The following is a 27,042-nucleotide window of genomic DNA, read 5'->3' as shown; positions in this document are numbered from 1 at the left end:
ACAATTCGGCATGGCCTTCTTATTTTGAGAGGTTGCCGCTTGACTTAAAAATCTTCACTAAAATCCACTTTTCGTGCATTCTAGGGTCCTACAGCTGGCAAAGTGCCAATATGCAAACTGCTCCATAAACGAAAGTGAAAGTTAAAAATTGTACTCGCAGCAGTAGACTCTAAGTGGCTCAGTTACAGCCTGTCTGCGTATCGTTGACATGGAGACAAGTCCCGGTAAACACGGGGTGACCCGACCAAAACACAGAGTGAAGGAATAACAGTTCGGGGGCCACAAATAGGCGGCTGGATGCGACCCGCCGGCCGCCTATTGAGTGCCTCTGGTCTAGTGGGTGCGCTACGGAATTTCATGACGCGGCTCAAGCAAATTCAGCATTCACTGTATTTCACAGGGAAACCAAAATGCTCCCATACAAGTGACATAAAAGACGCAGGAGGTTTTTCAAGTTCCTCTGCTCCTTCACTAGCCCTGACTACCGCTTCGCTTGACGAGTGAGTGTGGATTGAACATGCTGTCATTACGTGAACACGCGCAGCTTTTTTTTTTTCCATCAACCAATCCGCGGAACACGTCCGTGCTGAACCGTGGAGAGGCATCCGTATGGATCACTGATCAACGATGATCCATTGCACCACTAGTAACCACAGGAACACAGACTCTTTAGGTCAACAATGTCAGATTAGTTTGCTGACCGTGGCTAAAGCTTGGAGAGCTAGCACAACCAGCCTTTGGTTTGATTGATTTATTGCTTGTGTTTGTTGAAAAATACATGAGAAGAGGACCTTGAAAAAATAATCGCATATTAAATTGCAATCGCAATATTAAGGAAAATAATCCCAATTAGATTATTTTCCAAAATCGTTCCGCCCTAGTTGCATTGCAGCATAACGTTACACCAGTATTTCAAGTTGACAACAACACAAATATTAATAGTTTATTTAATTGACTCGTAATTCTGGTGCTGACTAGCAAGGATAATAACGCTTAATCGTGTAGCATCGCGCACAGCCGTAGTGTTTATTGTGAAGGCTCATATAGAGATAATGATGAAATTGTGCAGTCCTAGCCAAAGTCTGTATAATATGTTAAATACACAAAAATATACTTGTTTTTGCATAGTGGCCCATACATTCATATTTTGTAACCTTTTTTTATATCATAGACTTTAGTACCACAGTGAAGTGTCTCCCAAAGGTGGTGATATTCTACATTAGCAGGTTCTCCCACAGTTGTATGACTGCATAAAATGTGTACATACAGCTTTAAGACCCTGATGGAGGAGACAGTAGCCCCTTGTTTATGTCTCAGCATATGTCCTACTGTTATAACAGACCCCATCCAGAGTCCCATTTAATAAGTGATAGCTCCTGAAGTGCTGCACAGCGTCTTCCTGCTTGATTGTATAATTTAAGATCCCTGACTGGATAAAGAATATATGCTAGCTGCAAACATATTCAGTTAAAAAATGTAGCAAGTTAAATCTTTATTTATTTAAGGATCAACGTTCAAAACACAGTGAGTAAGGATGAGTAGCACTGAACCTGGTGAAGAAATGTGAGACTGTGCGAAGCCCCCTGCAGGGCTGGAGGAGTCATGACGCCATGTGTCTTCCACCTCCAGCCAGCTTGGCATCTGCTGCCCAGCAGAGAACAGGAACAGCTATATTGACACAGTTAAAGGGTACACAACACATGGAGAACAACAGTGGAGGTGCAAAGAGCTCGTAATGCTGGAGTATGGCTTTATTATTATTTAGTGTTGTTGACTTGTTCTTGGGTGCAGATCTTTATACCTCTATCCACTGTGGTCGCCATTATCAGTCGTTCTTAATACGCTGGGCTTGTTTGGCAGTTTTCCAGCGACATAGGTCTCCTCACTTCCTCATCCTCTTCTCTCACATGATGCATGACGCTCTGCCACATCAGATTTGTTTCCGTCTCTTGTTCTAACCTGCAGCTGGAAAAAGAGTGATTGACACAGAATAAAAGAGAGAGAGATGAACCATCTGCCGAAGGAAGAAAACGGTTTCAAGTTTCTAAATGTCCCGTGCCTCCTATATTAATCCTACAGATTAGCTGCAGAGAGACAAGCTCCAGTTTCTCACGACCTATGCATTCAGAGGTTAATGCTAGAAATGTGCAATATTTTGTTATTGCCTGTAAACCTCTAGAAAAAATGCTTCATCCTGTCTGTGGCACAGAGCCCATTTGTTCCTACTGAACACCTAGATCATGAGAAACAGGTCAGATATGCATAGTTTCAGTTTTCCTTAAGGCCAAATACATTAATACACATTTAGTGATTTAGTGGCAGAGATTATACAATTAAACTATGAGATACTAGTCGTTTATTATCTTTTTCTTAAATTTTTGCATGTTTTTTCTTTTTGTTTGGCATCTTAAATGGATCCTGGAGCGATTAAAAAACAAACTTTAACAAAGTTTGCAGACCTGAAAGGGACAGAAGTAACAGTGAAAGGTCAAGCTTAAAAACTTGCTTCCTACACTTCCCATAATGACCCTATCCCCAAGGCTACCTTTAATAAATTGGAGTCTCCAAGTCCACAGCTGTGTCGATGTCCAGGTTTTCTCAGCTCCTCCACAGCCACAGGAGATGTTATGAAACCCTCTCCACACCTGAGTGGATCTGTCCGCAGTCAGAGAACTGACCCTCATGTGTAAAATCAGTGGAGCAGCCCTTTAATGACAGGCAGTCACACTGTCAAAGGTGCTGAGTGTTGGCTGTACAAACTCAGAGGTGACTAAAAAATGGGCTAATACTCTGAAACTTCGATTAACATAAGTTTAACTTCCTTCAAACTTTTCAAACTTCTCTGTATAAACTTGATTTCTGGACTTTATTCAGCTCTGATTCAGCATTATGTATCGCTCCATGTTCCCCTGCTCATCCTCAGGGTTTTCCCATGCAGCCATACTTCAGTGGACTCGATCTGCCACAAGTGTTCTCAAGAAGCATTTGATCATCTTATGATCTAAATGTCAGCTGATCGGTCTTCTACGTGCCTCACTGAGACAAATCAATTCCCAAGTTCTTCACAGGATTAAATCTCACGGTGAAAGCGGAGGCAACAAGATTTTTTCATCCTGTTTCAGGCAAAGCAGCAGCAGCAGCAGCATGGTGGTTGATGGAAACAGTCTTAAATGGATAAAATGAAATCTGTCTGGTGTATCACCTCAGGAATCGTCTCAGCTATGAAGAGTAATATGAATTCCTGTGACACCTGAATCAATCCCTTCTTTGTTTTGGTGACAGAAGAAGAGATAGCAGAGATGAAACATAAATGAAATGACTGTAGGATCACCTTACTTTCAGATTAATTGTTGTATCAGACCATTTTTTTGATTTTTTAACAAACAAAATATCGTTCTATGCAGGAATGAGGGTATTTTGAATATTAATAGACATCAACAGGGAAAAAATCTGACCAAAATTCACAACCAAGTGCAGAAACACAAATGGAATGACTCTTATGGCCCCTGTCGCACCTTGACGTTTTAGAAAGCGTATGCATATAAAAAATTGTCAAGTACACTGGCATACGTCGGCATAAGTTATAGGTACGTTTTGTATAAGTTAAGAGAACGCTGAAGCACGCGTCGTAGTACGGCGAGTAAGTCGTATGGATCATACGTCCGGCATACGCCTGCCACAAGTGTAGGTAAGTTATCTGAGGTTGACACACGTTCACACACGTAGAGCTTTGTGTCTGCGTGTGTGTGAGTGTAAGAAGCCTTGGAGCCCTCACTCAGTGTCAAACAGCAGAGCCTCTGAAACAGAAGCTGAAGCCAGCATGTCGGAGTCTGCTGGTGTTCAACCATAAAGCTGCTGAAGCTGTTGAATTCAATCAAGTTCAAACGTGACGTTTCTGAAAGCACTGCAGTCAATAAGTGTAACTTCTTGTAAAGAGCAGAGGCTGTGTGCCTGCTGGTTTCACTCCTCTGATACTCTCCACGGCTCATCATGTTCGTACAAAGAGAGACTGCAGAGTTTTTAATAACACACAACCTTTTTTAATCCCCAATGAAGAGCATCTCATTTCAAAATGTATATATCGTCATTAACGAGCGGCAGCCTTTTTATACACTTCTTCTGCGTTTAACGTAGCTGCGCGCTTTGCACAAGTGGACTATAGTTGGGCATATGTTATGAAGATGCTATGTATACGCCCAAAATTGTAAAAAAAACAAAAAACAAAACCATCAGCGTATGTCAGCGTTTTAGAGGCATTTTGATACGTTGAGAAAACGCTGGCTAAATCATCAAGGTGTGACAGGGCCATAACTATTAGGAACAAGTCATCAGCATATAAAGGATTTCTTTCCCCCTAACAGAAAAAGTATCTTCACAAACTCCACCTCTCTCTCCTTAAAGCTCAGGTTCTTCAGTTTGGATGCCTTTAAAGACTCAGCTCTGTGTTATTCTCTGTTGGAGGTGTTTCAATACACACAGAAACTTTTAACCATTTTATGTCCGATGCACGCAGACAAAAATGACCAGTAGTCAAGGTGAAACCACGGCCCTGCCTCCATATTTGGCCCATTAGTTTTATTTCCAGGTTTGGCCCCGGTTCAGCAGGACATCAGGCTCTGCTTGGCTCTAAATGAACTGGCAGTACTTCATTCACTGACACTGGCACTGTACTGAAATGTGGGGCAGCATATTCCTCACCCCTCCTCATTAAAAACATCAAAACCATGTCATTGTTTTAAAGAAGAGCCCACACTGAATAGAGTTAACAAAGGGGGGAGTTTGAGTGAAACCTCAGACGGGCTGCTGGGGAAAATCTCCTAACTTAATACGTTTTATTCAATTAGGGGATGGCTCAAACCTGCAACGAGTGAAAACACTGCTTTGTTGATTTAGCAGGTCTGATCGTAGCACGAGGAGCTAACTTCAAAAACCTGTTTACAGACTTTAATACTATCAGACTTAATAACACTCCATGTGTACCATCCCGCGACTTGCTGCAGTCGTTTCTTCCGTGTGACGACAGTTGGGAGATGCTGGGTGTTCTCCCGGTCGTCTTAGCTCACAGATCAAGGGGTGCTGGTCTGGATCTTTGAACTTGACATTTCAAAAGGGAGAGGATAAAGAGATGCTTAATAATCAAATCCACCCCGCTCCCTCAGCCCTGAATTCGACACTGTTAAAAGATCACACCGCCTAATCAAAGAGAAGTCTTCTGAGCCCAGGATTTTCCCGGTGTGCCTGCCTGTGGACGTTAATTTATACATGTTTCAGCATAAATTGGGTTATCCAATTTTGTCCCATGACTGCTTTAGTATGTGCCCTTGTTTTATATCAAACTGCTTCCTCTACCGCATGTTGGCTAATATTGAGCCCTGTTGTAGATTGGGCTCCTTTATCTGTAGTGTTGTATCACTCCTCCTCAGCAGAGGAATTTATACTCCACAAGTTCAAAGTCTAGAAAACTCAGTGCCAGGTCAGGAATGAACTACCAGCAGCCAAAGCTGAGAGAGATTTAAACTAGATGAATTAATAAGAGGTTAATGATGATTCCTGTTACTAAGACCGTCTGTTTGACTGTCATTTCCAGACTGACTGTATTTTAAAGAATGGTGTGTGCAAGTTGTTTAGATGATTTTGGAAATAAGGGTGGGACAAAATATCAATACGGCAAAATATGTTGGTCCCTTTTCAGTATGTCCAGGCCCGAGATTTATATTCTAATGAGAAAATATGGATCTCTAAATAGTTTGACTCACAGTGTCACTACTTCATGATTCCTTGTGATGGCGCTATTGACATGAAGAGGGTTACGTGAACAGCACTTAATTTTCCAAAGACAGAAGCCGACAGCAGCGGTAATCCGGATGTTAGAAAGTGGATGAAGTGAAGCTAGCGATGCGTTAGCCACTTTAAAACCCAACAGAAGAAAGAAAAAGCTGTTAATGCCTTTATGTTGAGACGAGAGGAAAGAGGGAGGATGCAGAAATTACTCACCTGTCATGTGAAGTATGAACGTGAGAGCTACAGGAAAATGGAAGCTAACCTGGCTTCAGTAAATAACATCGCTGTTAGGCTGCCGTAGTTCTTACAGCATCTCGTGAAGTACCGTTTTATGATGGTTGCAAATTATGGATTTTGCTGTATCTTGATATTATCAGTACTTGAGGTCCACATATCGCGTGTCACATCGAGAGTCCCCTCGCGTTTCCAAACCATACTTTCAAACAGTCTGATGTCTTTCTGTTTCTGGCCTTGTCTGAATTTTTATCGTTGAACTTTAGAAAAATGTTATTGTAACCACAAGTTATATAAAGATGTGTATGTGCAATGAAGACCAAGAAGTAGCGGTGCATTTATTGATCTTTAGCCTGCTTTGACACTTGACACTGTTGTGTTTAAGAAACTACAACTGTAATGTTGATGCAAGATATAACAACACAGTTGTTCACTCTGATGAATCTCTTTTTGGCTCTTTTTGGTCTCCTCCATCTTTCTCAAGTAACAAATACTGCTGAGAAGAAGAGGACAGACTTTTTTAATCCCAGAGGTGAAAATACAACTCTTTCACTCTGTTATTGAGCATGCAGCACACATACAGGCTGAAATACACTATGCACAAACAGAATATGCGTTCGTGCAGAGATGTCAGAGTGAGGGGGCCGCACAAGATCCAGTCCCCCCAGACAGCTCAAGGGCAAACTCAGCAGTGCCAGGAAGTAAACTGGCCTCGCCAGCAACCAGCTCAACTTGACCCATACTTGGTATAAAGGGATTCTGCAACCCTCCAGCTCTCAAACCAAGTCCCAGCAGATTGAGCTACTGCTGTACCCATGCTTACTTCATCTTCTTGGGTAGATGTACATCAGGTTTTCAGGGCTTTTTAGTGTTTCGTTTTAGCTGCTAACTTCCTTTTTTCACGGATTATTTAAAGAACTTTTTCTTCTCTCTTTGGCATTCATTTGTGAAGATATAAGGAAGTGCAAGACCTTTTTATAGTAGTAGTTGCAGGTGTGTGAGCAGGAAATCAACAGGCATTTCACTGTGTGTGGTCTTTTGATAATACTCATCACCCCCCCCCCCCCCACCCCCCCCCCCCCCCCCCCCCCATTCCTCCTCCTTCCACTCCACACACCCCTGTTTGCCCTCCTTCCTCTTCTCACATCCTATGCTCCTTCCCACAAATCACTTGACAAACAGGCTGCCCACAGGTGTTGTAGGAGTCCCCCCCTCCTAAGCTGGCCCTTCCTCCACAGCATGGGAATGGGAGCGACATGCCTATTGTTCACAGCTGCTTCTGTCAACGTGAACTCCACCTCCTCTCCATCCTCCCCAGCGCAGCAGGACTCAGTGCCACCCGACGACTGGGAATCCAGTCATAACCACAGAGCTGGCTCAAGGTCTTGGCACGCTGTGGCCAAGTGAATCAAACAAGCGGAGGATATTGTCTGCTGAGCCCTGAGAACTGGAGTCTCCCAGTCTGGAGATCAAGATAAAGGAGGCAGAGCTGCTCCCTGCTCTGATACCAAACAATGAAACTGATTATGAGTTCTGCTCACAGATATATCATTGTGTCTGACATTGTGTCTGACCGACTGTAAGCATGTGACTCCCATTAGAGTGAAAGGAGAAAGTGCGATTCACTTCCTGGAGGCATGCACTGTGTTTGGACGTGAAGTACAGGGCAGGTTTGTTGTGAAAACACACGTGTGTTAGATCTCTCAGACAAGTCAATACGGCTGCTACGAAGGTGAAATGTTTTGAACCTTTGACTCTCACAGACTGTTGACATGCACACAAGCAAAGGAAAACACATTCATCTGCCCTGCATGTAGTGTCATTATATAAGAGCAGTAGTCAGGTAGCTGAAACAAGAAACTTGATTAACGTTAGATTCGGATGAGTGTCAGTCACCACTAAGCGGCAACCTCTGGTCTAAAAATCTGAGTCCAATGCGGAAGTGCTAAAAACTGCAGTTCATCAATGATCTGCTTGAGGCTGGCTCCGGAAGTACCGGAAACCACATAAACACAAATTTAAAAAATACGATCTTTACAGCACAAATAAACATGTTTACAGCCTGGTTCAAAAGACTAGTGTAGTCTGGATAGCTCATTTCTCGATCGGCACACACTGTGAGGGGGGTGAATTTTTTCATGACGTGGCAATTTCAAAGATATTGACATTATGAGTCTTCTAATGAGAGGCACAGCTGACTTGATTGACAGGCGGGGAACACTGTAGCTGTTGGCGAGGAGGCTCAAAGTCCGCCTCTTTACGTCGCAATCACTCAACAGCAACAATATGGTTCCCGACGACAATTGGCCTCAAAACAGCGCTTCAGAAACTACGTCCATTATTTATACAGTCTATCCAATACCGTGACCAATACACCAACTGGAGTTTGTTAAATTATCTTGTGATGTTAAAAAACAACAGTGAGCTGCAGGGGAAGACTATAAGTCAAAGCCAATCTGAAAATGGTGCATTGATCATGCTCGAGCCCAGCAGAGTGGTGAAGTAAAACATCTGCTTTTACTTTTGCACAATGCAAAAAGATTCAACAGTGCTCTGTGGAGTCCTGCTAGATACACTCTGTATTTAGTCTGTTACCTGGGGATGGTGGAGGTGCAGGATGTAATGACTGCTGCTGAGATAACTAAAGCTAAAGCCCACATGTGCTTTGTTTGCCCCCCCCCCTCCGCCTCCCTCTCCCACCTGCTTCTTTCTGTCTGACCTGCACTCTCCTTAACCTGCAAGTCATTGTCCTTCACCCAGCCACCTTCAAGGCTCACCAGAAACACGCTCCACTGATTACCGAGACAAAACACTGACATCAGAAAGCTCAATCTGAGTTTAAATCTCTGCCTTTCTCCTCTTTGTTTAATCTGTGGTCCTGCTGCAGTCGAGCAGCTGGAGAGAAGCTCTGAAAGCTGTTTAAGTGATTCTCTTGATAAGATTCCAGCACAGGATGAATTTAGAGACACACACACACATGCAGACCCTCCTATCTGTGCGTCTCATCTTTCCCTTCTTCCAAAACAGCTGCATGCCTGTCTGCTTAAATTATGCTTCAAATATCAAAGTGAGATAGTAAGCACTGATAGACCCTCAGAAGTAGAACGAGGTCTTTCTAAACCGGTCTGATGTGAGCTGGTTTGATGTGAAGTTGTTGTTTTGGTGGTAAAGTGTGGATTTACTTTGTCAAAAATGTTGACTCTAAGTTAAATGTAAACATATTTTTTCAGAGACTGAATCACTGTTGGTTTTGCAGTTTCTCTTGTAAACAAGAAAGTTAGTTTCCCTAATTAGATTAAGAATTTAAGAGACACCTGGCTCTGATTCACTTTTTAAACCACTGAATGTCATGAAATCAGGAAAATGTTTTGTTGAATTTTATTGCAAGGGTCTATACCTGGAAGTTTCTGTTAGCGGAGAGTTAACCAGCCTGTATTAAACTTTTTTTGGTAATTTTTTAAAGCACAAGTTGACCAGTTTTAGTTTTACTATTGCAGTTTGGTACACTGCCGCATTCAACTGCAAAAGTGTGGCACCAAACTGCTTATCTATGTGTTGAGACCTGTTTCTTTCTTTCTATTGTTAAATAAAGATAATATTCAGAATATTTTGAAATAGAAGAAGTCATAAAATGAGGACTAACTTCAATCAATAAATCAATCTTATTTGTATCGTGCCAAATCACAACAAAGGTTATTTCAAGAAGTTTTCAAAAACAGAGCAGGTCTAGACCCCTCTATGTCAAATTATGAACAGAGACCCAACACCAAGACAGGATAAGACTCAGTCTTACCCCACCTTAATCCACCATGAGCATTGCACCTTGCAGTATTTAGCTAGTTACAGCGGCGAGGAAAGACTTCCTTTAACAGGCCGAAACCTCGAGCAGAACCAGATTCATAATAACCTCTTTTCGGCCAGCGGAAACCGGGTTGTATTTCCGGGCTGGTGCTAGCAATGGTTCGGAGCTGGTTGAACTCGCGAACCAGCGCGACAAACTTTTGTTATTCCGCCCTCATGCTCGTGGAAGAGGCACGTCATGACGTCAGATTTATGTGACCGCCTTTCCCAGCAGCGCTAGCGTGAACTTTCCCTCACAACAACAACGATGGCGGACAACGGCAGCTTGTCTCCTTGGCCGACCACTGCTTTGCCTTGGAATCCATTAGTCTTTTTAATTTTTCGCTGCAGGACAATGGCGGAAACACGTTTGGTTTGTGTTTTTGATCACAGCAACCTCGCCCCTCGCCCCTGACATAAGCGGTTCGCGGTTCAAGACCAGCAAAGAGTTGGAGCCGCTCTGGAACTGGTTTTCCCTGCCGGAAGCCGGTTCACTCAAAGTCAAAACACGAAAAATCAGTTCTCAATTGAGCGCCGGCTTGGAACCGGCCCTGAATCTACCTCCATCAAAAAGGGATATTAGACAGCCATCTGCCTCGACCTAGTTGGGTCTGGAAAGAGGGATAGAGGAGAATAAGAGATAGAGGGTGGTGATAGTGGTGAGACGAGTAGTGTGTCTAACCATAAAAAATCATAGTTTTGATTCAGGTCCCCTTCCCTAAGCAGCATGGCTGGTGGTAACAGGTTAAGCAGCAGATTTCCTCCACGGATTCCCCCGACAGTGTGAAACCCACTGAGAGCGACGCAGGGAAGCTCAACATTTGCCCCACATTCATGGTGTATTAGAATGGTCCACTTTGATGCAAGTGTAAAGCATACCTAGTGACCAGGACTGTGAAGACAACAGTTTGTGAGGTGGTTGGAGTCTTGCCCATTTTTACGCCTGGCTAGTCTGAATCAGAATCAGCGTCACCGGCCAAGTTTATGACACAGATTAGGGCGGCTTTCTTTCACTCTCAGGGTACAGACGTTTACAAATGTGTTAGTGGTCCTTACAAAATAATGTCTAACATGTAGAATAACACTTTCACTTGATCATTGTACTAAACAGGACATTTGATCTGCTGCAGAACGAGTGGAACGTGGATGTCTGTGTGATTATTTTCTACAGACATTAAAATAGACTCAAAGTTTTCAAACATATCAGGGTCAGCAGGGTTCAAAATAACTTTCTAGGAGCTTGAAGACGCCTTAGGTTGATGAACACCAAGTACGAAAGTAGCAGAAATATAAAATTTTAAACAACACATAGTTCCATTTAAAAAGAGACAGGAAACAAAACAATACTGAAAAAAAAAGCCAAGAAGAAATAACCAAAAAAATAATTTACGTACAAGTATATATATAAAAAAGGTGGTTATATAAGTCACTGTGGAAACAGGTGTGGTGTGGGACTGTGGGTTTTACATGGTACAAGTCTATAATTGAATGCTGTCCAAACAACACAGATCATGTACTGTGTGTGTGTGTGTGTGTGTGTGTGTGTGTGTGTGTGTGTGTGTGTGTGTGTGTGTGTGTGTGTGTGTGTGTGTGTGTCGGGGGGAGGGGGCTTGGACTGGTCTGGGCACGAGCAGTAGCCTCTCCTCCTCATTAACACAGCAGTGCACCTGTGATCACTCTGATATTCTCTTTGAGAGCATTAAGGTTCTCAGTAGGGGGTTTAGGGGGGGACTGGGGCTCGCCATTTTGATCCCAGTGAAATGGGTGTGGCACACTCGCCCGACAGCTCCCCTCATGTCTGCTTGATGTGATAAAAGGAGAGGGAGTGCACAAACGTGCCTTTATTGTTGGACAGGCACAGACTGAATTCTAATAAATTCAGACACAAACAGAACCAGACCCACAAGATAACGTGCAAGAGTTCAAACGAATATGAATGAATGCAAACAGAAAAAAGAGGCCGTTATGATTTCTCTGAGCGTGTGTGTGGCAAAGGCGTAGCTTGCAATCACCATTAAAGCTAATTATGTACAGTTTCTGTGTGAAATCCAGCCGACTTAATCAAATACAAGACGAGGTATCCGGCTAAATAGATTCAGCCTGTTTGCATAAATGATTGTTCTGTGGTTTGGTGTGAAGCTGGGAAGTTTCTACTGCAGCGTCACTTTACTGCAGCTCCTTATTTCTTTATATATATTCGTTTTGATTTGAAGCTGTAGGTTTTGCAGACTTGGTGATGTGGTGAATTTTGAGGAATCAGTTGTATTTTCCTGCACTATTAAAACTAAAAAGCTGTGAAAACTCAAAATTTCAAGGCAACTGTCTGCACTTTTTGAGTTTTGAGGCTAACTAGAAATCTTACATTTGAGCCAACTGATTAGTTTTTGTTGAGATAACTTATCATTCATATGTAGAGTAATTTAACATTTTGAGTTCTACATACTACGAAATGAAAGTTGTGCCAACTTATTATTGTTTGTTCAGAAAATTTTCCTTTGTTACTGCACCGTTTTTACACCTGCAAAGTAGCTAGCTAATGTTCGAGGCAACTAACTATTGGTAATGACCACGCCTTATTAAACGAACTAACTAAACAAATTAAAGTTACATTGACCGGTAATCAATTCACCATCACTTGACCAACTGGAAAGCTAGAGTTTCAATACAATACTCAAAGAAAATACTCACCTTTAGGGCGATCAAATCCACACAGGACAGGAGAGATGGTGCCACATGTGGGGAATTGAAAGTGTGGAAGACCCCTGTAGATTTGAGTGGGAGACCCCGTTCTTTGCCTGAAGCATACTCAAATAATTTAGCCTATAGCCTCAAACCCATAATTTCAAGTTTTGCCAACCTAATTTATGAAATTAGACAAACTTTGTACAACAAACTTCATACAGGTAGCTCAGATAACTACTTTGATGTTGTTTGAAACAAAATGGAACCTTTTTTGTTTACTAAACCAAAAAAATATTTTCAGGCCAACAATTTTAAGTTTTCATTTTTACAGTATATATATTATGCGCAGGGTTTGCACCAAGTCATCCGAACTTCCTGCAGAAGTTGCCAGGGGGGGCTTGCAGATAAAAAGTTTGACCGTTTACATTCACACATGCGACTCACTTCGAGAATTTCAGGAAACTTTAATGAGTTTTGTGCATTTGTTAAGAGACTAAATTGATCTTTTCTGTAGAAAATGTAAACAAAGACACTTAAAATGCACCTTAAAACACTCCCTCTGACATGAGCTCTGCAGTGGAAGTGGTTACAAGCATTAAAATGTACTTATAGATCCTCTAACCAATGACCTAATTTGCTTTGTAGGTCACAAAGAGGCATCAGTATTAATTTGACTCTGTTTCACAACCAGCTAAAAACCCTTCACTGTAGGTTTGAAGAACATAACATCCAAGAACCATTTGGCTCTACTTTTGGAGAGTCATCAAGAGGATGGTCCAGATTTGTTGTGGTCAGAAAGAGGACTGTAAAGCTGAGACGTTTAGGAAAGGTGGAGTGAATAATGGCAAAATGTGGGAGGAAATGTTTCCATATTTAAGTTTGGCCAAAACGTCATTACAGTAACCTCACACATGGATGTGCAGGAAGAAAAGTGTTTTTTCCAGAAGTTAGTAGAACAGCAGCAAGCCCAGAAGTGACATCAGGAGTTTGACCGTCTTCAAATCATGAACTTTTCCCCTTCATTTAACAGTTTAGCTGTAATTTGAAGAGCAGTGTGTCAGTTTTAATGAAACTCTATCTGTCATGTGTGGGTTCTCTTCATCTCTTGGAAACAAAGAACTCTCCTTACTCCATATTTTACTTCATCACCCCAACGGAAGCATTTGTATTCAAAGTATTCGATCCTTCTGCATGAACAAAAACTCTACTGTACGTCATGGCGCTGATTGATGTCATCATAACTCACTCTCTGCACGAATCAAGTCTGTTGCTTCTCCGTCAACCGTCAAAAAAGGGAAAAGTACCAAATAATTGTACCTAATATGTCAAATCCTCTCCCACTGTGACTTTTGTTATTCAAAGCTGGCAGAGCTCTGGGTTTCTGAAGATTGAAATGGAAGTGATTACCTCAGGCTGGCCCTTTCTGCGGGATAGTTGAGGGAAAACTGATTTAGTTGGCAGCCAGTTTGTAGCTTTCAAGGATATTCAACACTGTGCTGATGACCACAGGAGCTGGGATAAGAAGTCCTTTGTTGGAGTACAGCAGCGAGTCAGTGTGCTCGTCAGAGGTCTGATTGGAAAACGGGTCTCCTATTTATAGTGTTAGAATAACAGCAGAGGCCTCATACCTGGCACCTCTGACCGTAAATGTCTCATCTTTCACACACTTTAATTTGACCTGAAGAAGGAATCTCTGTTGTTTCCAGAGTCTGCCTCTAAATGTCATTTGGCCCCTGATTTGTAAAAAGGGATTACTGGGGTGATTGGTTGAAATGCTTCCACAGCTTCATATGTTGGGCTGTTTTTGTGTCAGCATTTCTAGGTCAAGTATGAGCCGTCATACTTGTGGTTTGTGTTATGTCAAACACAGCAGTCCATTTAAGAGGAAGGAAATCTAATCATGTGTCATTGAATTTATTTTGTTTGAAATGGAAACCAAACAGAATTATACTCCATTTTTCCCGTGAACCACGGCGAAGTGGTCAGACATTTTTCTCCGTCCAGGAACTGTAATTACTATTTTCCCCAATGCTAACATTAGCCTTTATGAGAGCAGCTCCCAGGTACTGAAGAATAAGTAATTTGTAGTGGTTGGATTGGGGCTGATTTTGGCAAACAGAATAACTACATAATAAATTAATGTTTGTCTTTCCACGATTTTAGCTGTGGGGTTGATTTCCAAGAAAAAAGACGGTAAACGACTTTTAAGGAAAATGAGGCTCATTAACCAAATTTGTTTTTGTTCTGCAGAAGAGTCCCTTTCTCTCTGTCTCTCTCTCTCTCTCTCTCTCTCTCTCTCTCTCTCTCTCTCTCTCTCTCTCTCTCTCTCTCTCTCTCTCAGTGTAGATACAGTGTTTAGCCTGTTGACCTTTAATTAGCACTGTGTGTCTGCAGAGAACCCTTCACGCTGGAGCCCAGCAGCTCTAGAGGGGGTCCATTGATGGGTAGTGCATGAGGCGGAACAAGCCACACTCCACTGCTGAACATCAGATACAAGCATAATAAACATTCATGTTGCTCCTTTAATGAAGACTCACCCATTGGGTGAAGTGATGAAAATAATGCAGCTGCTGAAGAAGTTGCAAACCAGCGGAGAGGGATTAGCAGATTTAAAAAAAAAACTGGTGTTAGCAGATTGGATTGTGAGAAGTCAAAGGATGCAATGAAATCTATAAAAACAAGTATAGAAAAACCCTTATATTGATTAAATTTTTTATGAATAGTGTGGAGTCAGTGATTTCAAAGAGTGGCAGACAACGAATCTAACGGTAGAATCAACTCATCTATTTTAGTCTCAGACGATCTTGTTCAGTCGAAACAGACAAAAAAAACATTCATGGAAAAGAAAGAGCTGAAGTGTTTTTGTACCAGTGCAGGTCCTGGGTTGTGCCAGCTAAGCATAAGTTCAAATTCTTATTTATGATGTAGTTTATGCACTACATCTATATTTAAGGGGTCTGCACCAGCTGAGACACTTCAAACTTAACCACAAGTTCCATCTTAAACCTCACACCTCGCTCTGAGTGGGTTGTAAAGTCCTCCGTAATACTCCAGTTTGTTCACGGACGCTGTGACAGGCAGGATAACTAGAAGGATGGGAGAAGCAGATGATTTCATCAGCAGTATGGCGTCTGCAGTGCCAGTCTCTGCTCTCTACTTTGGAAATGTTTAATGATTTCGATTCTTGGACCCACTTTTGTTTTTTCCATGAGCGGAGGTGACTTTATCTGTACCATTATTACTGTAGTCGAGGTCAGCGGTTTCTCCCAGTCGTATGACACTGTGTAGTTTGCACAACCTGTAGATTAAAGATACAGGCTTTAGTTATAACTCACGTAAATTTTTTACATACCTTTGCTTTACCTTAAAGCTGGGGTGGTAGTCACGGTACAACTAGCATGAATTTGAATGTAGCTTTTCCTCAGGACTCCGTCTAACACCTACCCCTCCTCACCTTGGAGCTCCTCCCAAAACGACTCCCCCGCTCACATGCAGGAGCTCCGCTGATGCTCGACCATATGATGGTGACTGATTCAAAACTGCTCCTCAGCACATTGTTTTTGTTTTGCACTACATCAACTCATGTCTCACTCAGCGGTAAGAAAACCCCAAAGCATCGTGCAACGTCATCGTGAAAGTTAAAAACACAAACAAACATGAAATGTACGTACAGGAGGCGGGCAGAACGGCAGGACAGGATTTGATTGGTTTCCAGACTTTAGTAATGTTGTCTGGCTTATGTCCTCTTTAATTGAAAGTTTTATGCAAAAGAAGCCGTTTGTGCAGTCAGAAAACTGACATGCCAAATATGTGCCACACTGCCTTGTGCCTTCTTGTTGTTTTACATGAACAATTTAGTCGCACAATAGGTGCACATGCACTACAAAGTAAAACCAAAGTCATTCTAAACCCTGTGCACTTCCAAAAGTCTTGACCTGAGTGAGTGCCTCTCTGAAGAGCTCTGTGCGAGGTCCTGATCTGGAGCTGCGATGTGCTCTGTTGCCTGAGAGGGGGAGGTCAGTGATGCAGAAAGAGGTGCCTTTGAGGAGATTTGCAGCACTTCCTTATCTCTCTATGTGAAAGAATAAAGCCTGGACCCTCCTCTGCCACTGACTGTCATCCAGGGAACAGGCTGCTGGGAGATTTGTGCCAGATGCTGCTCCTGAAAGCCGCATCAGTGGGACAAGAAGCTCTCATCTCCACCTGCAGGGCTGTATGCTCTCTCTGTCCGCACTCTTTGAAGTCAGGCAGTGCAGAGTGTCCCCCAGGTGTTCAACACCCACACCAGGGTTAGGTATTGAGGAAATCCTTCTCCTGTCATCAACACTTACATGCTAGCTTTTTACACCCTCCACTCTCTGTGGAGAAGCACTCAGTGTCCACATGAGTTTTATTCAGGGGCTCTGCAGCTCCTGGGAAGTGTCTGAAATGCAGTTCTGCATTTCACATTTTTACTTAAAGCGGTTTCTAAAGAGCTGAGTTTTTACTGAGATGTATGTTTGGAATAAATATATGACATTACACATGCAGAATGTAGTGTATCTGATGGACTTTGATCCTTCACTCATGTTTTTATATCCAAACCGCAGACACCATGTTTTATGCACTTACAGCATGACATAATACAAAGCTATTTCTGTCTGGCTTCCTGATATTCTCCCTAAAAAACCGCCCCGAGGAGACCAGGAGAGTTATAGATCATTATTTCAAGACATTGTAATGTTCCCAGAAGCATTCAGGTCTCATTTCTGGCTCGCAGTCATGTGAGGGATTAGAGTTTGGCCCAGTACATGAGGCTGGGTTTGGTTGTGTCAGAGGTGATTTGCAACTCTTATCTGGCGGAGCTGCAGATCCACTGGACCACTAAGCTGACAGCCTTAATCAAACGGGAAAGCCAATAATGTGACCACTTAAGTTAGCGTCTGAGGGGGTATTGTCTGTGTTGCAGGCGCATAATGAGCCACTGTATGTAAAGGCTGTCCTGGAAGTATCCCCCTCATTATGTGTGTCATTGTTTAATGTGTGTTGTGAGAGCATTGTGTGGATCTGTTTGATGGGAGGACAGGAAACATTTGTTTGTCTTTATGAAGTCTTTAAACACTGACCATGTCCCCTGAAGGATGCTCTACCTTCAGTTAAGGGACACATAACAGCTTAGATCATTATAAACTAATCTCTTAACAAATTAAATCAGAGGATATATGTTCGGCCCCAGGTTAGATCTAACATGAAGGGTGTACTTAAGGTACAAGTAGAGGCACTTCCTTTAATGAAGATCACTTCCATAGCTCTTTGGTGGTTCTCCTTTAACACTAAACTTTTGGAAACTAAGACTTGAAAGTGAAGGAGACTTAGAGAGCACAAACCTGCAGTCCTTTAGAGTTTTCTGCAAAACACAAGCATGTTGGGAGGATGAAAGTGGACATGTCACAGTATCAGTTCAACAATAGAGCTAAAAAAATTACAGAATCAAATAACTGGATCAACAGGATGACATTATGAAACAATAATTTTTTTTTTTCCACGCAGGTCTTGTCAGAGATTTTGAACTGTACCTTGGGCTAAACTTGAATATGCTTGCTTTAACTGCTCACTGGCTCGGGTTTAGCATTAATTAATTGTCTTGATACAGGCTCTTGAAGTGTCAATGGCTGACACTATGACCTGCAGAGATTTGGTAACCTGATCCATATGGGTTTATGTACCCTAACCAGTCAAGTTTGGAACACCTTCTCATTCAATGGTTTTTATTTATTTTAAATATTTTCAACATGTAGATTAATACTGAAGACATCAAAACTAGAAATAAATCTGGTTTGCCATAATCTGGATGACAACATAGTCAAATAGGGCTATCCATATGTGTACTAACCCTACCATTGAAAAACACAACTGATGGTCTCAAACACATTAAGAAGGCAAGTCATTCTACAATGAACCTCTTGACAAGGCTCATGTTAATTAGAAACCATTCCAGGAGCCAACTTCATGAAGCAGACTGAGAGAATACCAGAGTGTGCAAAGCTGTCATGAAGGAAAAGTGGGCTACTTTACAGAATCTAAAGATAAAACATATTCTGCTTGTTCATTCAATAATTCCATATATGTTCTTCATAGTTTAGATGTATTTGGTATTATTCTACAGTGTTTTCAAATAATTAAAATAAATACAAACCCTTGAATGAGAAGTGTTTCCAAACTTTTGACTGGTAGTGTACGAGGCGTATATACAAAATAATCTTCTCAATGCCAAGATTTATTCAAATGATTCAACCAGAAAACTTTGACTTATCAAAAGGAAAGTCATGACATAACCAGAATCACGGGCAGTGTATCCTCTGGTGAATATGAGCGTCTGTGTTAGAGTTCAAGAAACACGTCATGTCATCCTGGACCAAAGAGAGATAAACTGACTGACCGACCAGCGATGCATGCTGCATCCCCTGAGTCTCACCCGAACATGGCTAAAATAGCACGTACTAAAAGCTGACATTGTATGTCTAGACAGATCTGTCATCTTGTTAAATGTGTCTTTCTACAATTTTTCATCAGCTCATTTAAGAAAGAATTATTTGATATTTGAGATATTTGTCTTCAGATGAACAAAGAGGTCCTGGAAGGTGTGCTCCTTCATATAAGAAGAAGGCAACATTTTGGTGTTGGCACCAGAACATATTGTATTGGCACTAGTACTGATTTATCCTCCAAGCCATACCCGGCCCTGCTGTGATTTTTGGCAAGATTACAGACCTCTAGTCATTTTCTGTATCACAGAGATTATATAGAATATGATGCAGGCAGGAGAAGAAAAACAATGGAGAGCACTAAAACATTATAAATAAATGTGTGGACGTGCAGCTGGAAATGTACACTGTGTTTGTGGTTGAACTGGTGTAAGTCTCTCTCCCTGCCCCCCTCTCTGTTTCTTTTCTCTGACAGGCCGTTTGGGGTCTTGTTGCCAGTCACAAGCCTGATCCTGTCAGCACATCTAATATGCTCAAGTGCTGTGTGTGTTTTTTTTCTGAATGAATTAGCTCAGTATCATCTGGACCCAGACAGCAGACAGCCACAAATGTATTCACACACACGACCACCAGGCAGACAGCAGTTTTGGTAGTCAGGGTCCACAGATCATGGGTCATGTGTGTTTGTGCCAGAGTCCGTGCAGCATAAAGTCACAACAGGAACAGATAAGACCGGTCCCAGGTTGGCTTTGGAAGCTAAATCCCCGGCAGCCCCCTGGTGCTAATCGGATTAGCTGAAAAGTTAGCAGCATGGCCCCAAAGAGACACAACATTTTTTACACTGACTTCTGTGACATATTTTGTTCTGGAGCCTCCATAATCTGCTTCTTGTCTCAGAGCCTTCTCACGTCATCTTTTGTCGCCGTAAACAACAACTTCAGAATGAGATGAACTGTTCTTAACCTCTGCTTCAGGATGAAATGTATCTTTTGGCTGAGTTATGGGTGCGGTTTGTGTGTCTGTGTATGTGTGTGAGGGGGGATCTGGTCCACCCAGTGTGGAGAACAATGGCGTGGCCCGTTTTCTTGAAAGGAATGGTGGCTGCGCAGAGGCTCAAGAAAAGAGGGAGGGAAGAAAGAAAAAAAATGAGTTTGTGAAATGATTGGAGCTGAGCTGGGGGGGGGGGCAGGGGGATGATGGGGGAGCAGCCGGCTGAATGGGGGCAGCAGGGTGGCAACTGGACTCTTAAAGCTCCTTTCATGCTTGGTCTGTTTCAACCAACGCTGAAACACGTACGAGGACACCGAGGTCCGACCCGTGCTAATTGTTAGTCCTTTATTTTATGAAACTGTTGGTTCCCCTAGCTTTGTTTGTGACATGTGTGTGCTACTTATATATATTTTTTTTTATCATTTGAACCCATACATTTATGTTTTCTTTATAACACTGGCACATTGCATCACTACAGACTTACCCTCTGGTTAAACCATGGTCAGGGGAACATTGTAGTTCTTATCTATTGACGACTTGGTCGCAGAAAAAAAAATCAAAATACATATTATTCAGGATAAAAGATATCTTATCTTTTGACTAACACCACCACCACAATATTTTGTCTAACAAAATATATTGGAAAATAAAAGGTACATCATATATTTTCTCAAATAACGGACTCTGATGTTGATATTTCTGACCAAAGTTATCAAAATGTTAGATACTTTCTTTCCAGTAGTATCAAAAATTACTGAAGCTTGATTCAAAAATTGATCTACAGTCGAATTTCCAATTAGCAGCTTCTGCAAGAGAATGAAAGAAAGAAAGTGAGCTGCTTTGGCCGAATAACATAGAGATTAAAAAAAGAGAGGTAGCGTCCGTGAAGTAAATGAAGCATCCAAACTGAAAATGAGATGCTATTTTCTAATAGTTTCACAGGGGTTACGCTCTTAAGAAGACGTGCAAGAAGCTACTAAGTTACTATGTGACTTGTAACATTCACAATAACTACTGTATCCATCTGAATTGCACTGTTCTTCATAATGTGTATGTTTGTTTTTAAATAACCTGGTGCAATTTTTATCATGCAATAACTTACCTTATCTATTTATCAGATAGAAGCGTACATAGTGTGTATATATCTGTAATAGTTACCATATTTTATTTATTTTTACTTTATTTTATTTTATTTTATTTTATTTTATTCTATTCTATTTTATTTTATTTTATTTTATTTTTTATATTATATTTTACCCTTGTCATTGCTATTGTTACTGTTATTATATTTTTTAACTATGTTAGTACATTGTTGTATTCCCCTGTCCCGTGTTGTAAGCTGCTGTAACAAAAGAATTTCCCCCAACGGGGGACAAATAAAGTATATCTTATCTTATCTTATCTTAAGCTGCAGCTTTGTTAACTTGCTGCTGAAGTTGAGCTTCTTCCAACTTGCTGTGTGTGTCACTCTGCTCTGCTCTGTCACAGTCACTACAAATTATTATCGTTTGTTCAGAAAATGTTCCTTTGTTACTGAATGCTACTGCATCGTTTTCACACCTGCAAGTTAGCTAGCTAATGTTCGAGGCGGCTAACTATTGGTAATGACCATGCCTTATTAAACTAACTAAACAAATTAAAGTTAAATTAACCGGTAATCAACTCACCATCAATTGACCAACTGGAAAGCTAGAATTTTAATACAATACTCAAAGAAAATACTCACCTTTAGGGCGATATAATCCACACAGGACAGAAGAGATGGAGCCACATGTGGGGAATTGAAAGTGTGGAGGACCCCTGTAGATTTGAGTGGGAGACGCCGTTCTTTGCCTGAAGCATACTCAAATAATTTAGCCTATAGCCTCAAACCCATAATTTCAAGTTTTGCCAACCTAACTTATGAAATGAGACAAACTTTACACAACAAACTTCATACAGGTAGTTGAGATAACTACTCTGATGTAGTTTGCAACAAATTGAATATTTTTTGTTTACTTAACCAAAAAATCATTTTCAGGCCAACAATTTTTTAATTTTAATTTTTAAATTGTATCAAGTTCCAAATTGTAGTGTGGTGACAGCTCTATTTTTGACTGAAAAGTCTTGTTACAGGAAACGGTGTCTGCTCTGTCATTCAGAACAAAAGTCCTGCAGACAAACGTAGAAAACCAAAAGCCAAGTGTGAGTAAAAGCGGTTGAAATAATACAAGAAAGTGAATTAGTCAATGTCAACACCACCTGACAGGGTAAGAGGGAGAGAAGAGGAGGGGAAGTATCCCATACTGTCTTGCATAACAACTTCAAACCAGAAAATTCTCTTTTTGCACCATCTTGTTTCTCTTTGTCACAATGTGAGCGGGCCCCTCTTTGCCAGCAGCCAAGTCCAACATGGCTGAAAAAGCTCTTGGCTCTGTGAATCAACAGCCCAGTGTCAAACTGGCTAGCCTTCTCATGCCTGCATTCCCCCGATGATGTCTAGGGAACTGGTTTTCAGGCCAAGATGTGGTTTTGTGGCTACAGTCAGCCATACAGAAGGAGGATGAAAATTATATGGACAAGAAGCCTTTTCTTCTTTGTTCTCTTAACATGGTAGACTGGTTCCAGGTTGGCTGAGGGAGAGAGTCACTCATCTGCCAAACACAATGCACTTACAATTAGATTAGGTTTAAAGGTCAAAATTACAGTTGGGTTTAGCAAAGAGAGTGCACTGTGTGATGCCAGTTTTATGATGAATTAAAAACAGCTTTATGCCTCTGAAGAGTTCAAGAATAACATGGGACCATTCCAGAGTACCTGAAAAAACATGAAGTTGATTGATGTGCATGTCTGTGTTTTTCAGCATGGGCCAAGGTGGAGGTGACTGTCCATGAAAATGTGGAGGTTTACCTGGGTGACTCGGCACAGATTCCCTGCCAGTACAGCTTCACTGACACCAACAACCAGCCCAGCTTTGTCATGATCCAGTGGTTTGTGGTGAGTACGCCTGAGCCCGCTGTGACTGCCAGTCAGGAGCTAACCAACCGCACACATACGAAGTAGGAATGTGTATATGAAGTCAGTCATTTGAATTATGGAAAGGTAGCTGAGAGCCCAGTTTATGGACACAGATTCAGACTGTTTTATTTCCTGTTATTTTCTATTGCCTCAAGATTAAATCAGGATAAATTAAATAAACAAGACTGAGAAATATCATCAGACTGTTTAAAACATGAACATTATTTCTGCGATGACATCCATTGGTTTCTTAAGAGACTTTTCAAGCCCAATGTTGGGCGCCATGTTGGAAATACTGGCTTAACCAAACTTTTGATCAACCTAGAAATGGGCAAACAGGTGGAGCTCAGGCGGGCTTGTAGCCTCAGGATAAACAGCTGGAACATACACACCTGTCCGTCATTTCAGCCATGCCTCTAACTCTTCAAGTTGATGTACAACTCCAAGACTTGATAGAACCAAAACACCTTCATTATAGAACAATGTACCTCCTGTACAGTCATGTATAAATAATTGAGTTGCATACCCAACAAGTGTTTCATTGTGCTGTAAGTTGTTATTTTAATATGGAACCTAATGTGAGGTCTTTAGCTTTTGCAGTCAGCCTCAAGTGGACACCGGAGGAACTGCAGTTTGTGCACTTCCGCATTTACCTCATTTTTGGTACACCAGAAGTTGCCAATGCCAGTGCTTGTCCATAAGGACTTAAAATCCAAAGTCCAGTGCAGCATGAAAATTACACAAACTCATTTTTTATATTATTGTGTTGACCAAAAAACATGGGTGTCCAGCTTAATCTCAAAAACCAATCTGACCAATCTCCAAATCAAACTATTTCTAAGGATATTATGTACGAATATCATGGAAGAAGTCATGTGTTCGTCCAGTGAAAGAGCGTTATCAACCATTCAATAATTTCCATACTCAACCTGTTTTTATTTGCAGCTTTTACCATAGAGATGTACTTTCTAGCCCATAACTGGGATGAAGTATAGACACAGACAAGGTTCAAGGTTCAAGGTTACTTTTATTCGTACATGTAGGTAGATTTTGTTTGCAGTGAGTCAGCCTCCTTTTAACATCCAAACAACAAACAGCACAAGACAATTCATGACAAACAAAAGTTACAAAGTGCTTAGTGCTTAAGAGGTAACCCTGAATAAAAACAGTAAAAACAGGAAACGAGCAAGCAAGTCCCTGGACTGTAGGGGGGAACCAGGCAAGCACAGGGGGTCAAATATTATAACAGTTCATATAGAAAGGAAAAAAAAATGACTTAACAGTAGAGTAAAATAAACATAAGAAGTGGCTGATTGAAAAATAAGTGTTGTTTTTGCTTCTTCCATATGTTTTCCATATCCCATTTATAACTGTGTTTAAGTGCCAGGACTCAAGCAGCACACTGCAGTAAAGCAGTAATGAGTTCCTCCACTGACTTCATAAGGAGTTATACTTTTATGAAATATTAAAGTAAGCTTCGGGGAAAAGTAGAAGATGCATTACATCATACTTCTAAAGTAACATGTTTAATGAGCAAGGCGCTTGTTTCTACAGCAATGAAGAAACTAAAAACTTCTGGTTCAGATTTGGCAGATGGTTTTAAAGAAAAAAATGACTGGTGCGAAGAGGCAGGCAAAAGTTGGTCAAAGGAAAGCAGCGACATCTGGCAAAGATATCCAAATGGGTATAATGAGCCGGCAGAAATCCAAGTGACTCAGTAGAGAGCTTTGGCCAGGATGGTGCAAAGAGATAAGAAAGTGTGGAGACAGGTTAAAGAAGCTGGCAGAGAAACTGCTGGTGTAGCTGAGAAAGACAGGATCTGAAATGACAAGTGAGAAGAGAGAGGCAAAATATAGATTTATAACTGTCTTAACACTGTGACGGCTGTGCTGATAACAAGATAAATCATATCAAGATCAGTCTAAATTAGACTTGTATTAATTCCATGTTTGCTTGGCAGGCAGTAGTGATTGATTATTGATGGATAGCATTGGGAGTTTATCTGGGGAGAGTTAATCAGAACAGCATGTCAGAACCTGAGATCTCAGAGGTTGATAAAATAAGAGACAAATGGCTCAATTAGTCACAGTGTTGGGATGCGAGAGGAAAAACTTATCGCTGTGTAGTCTGTCAGACATAAGGCTGAATCTTTCCTCTGAACTGATATCAGTATTTTCCACTAGTCAACTTCAGAGCTGTAGATATCCAAAGTATAGAGTTGATAAAAAGATGTGTTCGCTGCTTGTTGTCCTGCAGAGAGCTGTAGGAAGCAGCTCACGTGTTCGGATCTTCTACCTTGATGCCAAAGAGCGGATTGCGGACAATGACACAGACTACTCCGGCCGGATCCATGTGACTTCAGACCAGCATGGAGCCCAACTCACAATTCTGGATGTGGAACTCTCTGATCAGAGGGAGTTCTTCTGTCAGGTTAACGGTTTGGCTGCCGGGAACGCTGAGGGCAAGACCCACCTCAGAGTGTTTGGTAAGGGAGCACACGTATCTCTTTTTCAATGATCGATTTAAAAAACTGAAGGGATGATCAAAAGTCTGAAGAACATGATGAGGATCCCCTTTATTTTATGATACTGTGAATGACTGAGTGATTGTTGTCCTGGTTCAGCTCCTCCTGAGGCTCCAGTGATTGAAGCTGTCCCGACTGGAATATCTGTGACCAATGAGGTCCCATCAAAGGTGTGTTCACTTCATATCAAACACAGACAACAGAGTATGACTATCTTTAAGATTACCATGTAGATTCAGATTGTGTTTTTAATTCAACCTCAAGCAGCTTAATCGAATCTCAAACACCAAAGATTTGACCATGTGACTCTCCCTGCAGGTTGCATCATGTGAGGCTCGCAACGGCTTTCCTAAACCCAACATCACCTGGTATAGAAACGGCATGCCACTGGTACCTGAACCAGGACGTAAGTGCAAACTGTAGAGGGGTCTTTGTTTTTGTCTCAGAAGGTCTGCTCTGTCACTGTGCCGTGTTGTTTACATAAGAGGTCTATTCATCTGGCCTGATTTTCAACTTTAATAACTCAGGGACTCAACATTTTTATGACAGCCTGACCAGCAAACACTCATGTACAAACAGTATTAGAAAGAGCAACAAGGTATTGCTCTGTCAGGAGAAACTCTTGATACTAGTAGCCACACCAGAGGCTTGGTTCTTGGACATAACATCCAAAAAACTGATGATGAATCTGTGACATTTGGTAGAAAAATTCATCTCTGATGCATAACGAACTGAGGGAACTTTTGTGATTCTCAAATCAAGATATGAATTTAAATATTTCAGGACAAATAGATGTAAACCATGCTTAGACTTTGTGTGTGGGGACCAGCCTTAGCGTGCTAACAGGACTACAAAGATTGGCAGTGAAAGGATACGTTAGATGGATACGTTGCATGTTTTAGCAAGCTATTACAGTGATATTTGTAACCCCAAACAAACAAACAAACAATCAATCAATCAATCAATCAATCAATCAATCTATCTATCTATCTATCTATCTATCTATCTATCTATCTATCTATCTATCTATCTATCTATCTATCTATCTATCTATCTATCTATCTATCTATCTATCTATCTATCTATTTATCTATATTTATGTAGCACCAAATCCTAACAAATGTCATCTGAAGACTATTTACAAACAGAGCAAACTAGACCGTACTCTATGTTCTATTATTAACAAAGTCCCGACATCAAGACCGGATAATATCCAGTCTCATCTTACAGACAGTACTCAGTCTGATCTCATCTTAATCCACCATGAGCAGAGCACTTTGCAGCATTTAGCAAGTTACAGTGGCAAGGACAAACTTCCTTTAACAGGCAGAAACCTCCAGCAGGACCAGACTCATGTTAGACACACATCTGCTGAGACCATGTTGGAGAGAGGGATAGAGGGATATGAAGATAGAGAGAGATGATAGTGGTGAGACAGATAGTAGAAGTTGTAGCAGCTGGAGTCTGGCACGTCCACAGCAGCAGAGATGCAGAGGAACCTACAAGACAAGGGAGCTAAGGGACTCCAGA

At 41.4% G+C, this 27,042-nt stretch overlaps 1 protein-coding gene and 1 long non-coding RNA gene across 2 annotated transcripts in view; one reads left to right on the top strand and one right to left on the bottom strand.

The window, feature by feature from the left end:
* mcama (melanoma cell adhesion molecule a) overlaps window positions 1-27,042 on the top strand; it is a 69,099-nt gene that overhangs the window by 20,244 nt on the left and 21,813 nt on the right. The window contains exons 2-5 of the mRNA XM_034683913.1: window positions 22,834-22,967; window positions 25,245-25,473; window positions 25,612-25,682; window positions 25,831-25,918. Coding sequence (XP_034539804.1) covers window positions 22,834-22,967; window positions 25,245-25,473; window positions 25,612-25,682; window positions 25,831-25,918 — 522 coding nt within the window. The remainder of the gene's footprint in view (window positions 1-22,833; window positions 22,968-25,244; window positions 25,474-25,611; window positions 25,683-25,830; window positions 25,919-27,042) is intronic.
* Window positions 1,519-6,076, bottom strand: LOC117812919. Its single transcript, XR_004631289.1, has 4 exons — window positions 5,995-6,076; window positions 2,546-2,706; window positions 1,802-1,965; window positions 1,519-1,668 (listed from the first exon to the last, which is right to left on the bottom strand). It is a non-coding gene; the product is annotated as an uncharacterized LOC117812919 (long non-coding RNA).

Source organism: Notolabrus celidotus, chromosome 5 (assembly GCF_009762535.1).
Source record: "Notolabrus celidotus isolate fNotCel1 chromosome 5, fNotCel1.pri, whole genome shotgun sequence".
In the NCBI taxonomy this organism is placed as follows: Eukaryota; Metazoa; Chordata; class Actinopteri; order Labriformes; family Labridae; genus Notolabrus; species Notolabrus celidotus.
The sequence above is the reverse complement of the archived record's forward strand: the minus strand, read 5'-3'. Positions and strand labels throughout refer to the sequence as shown.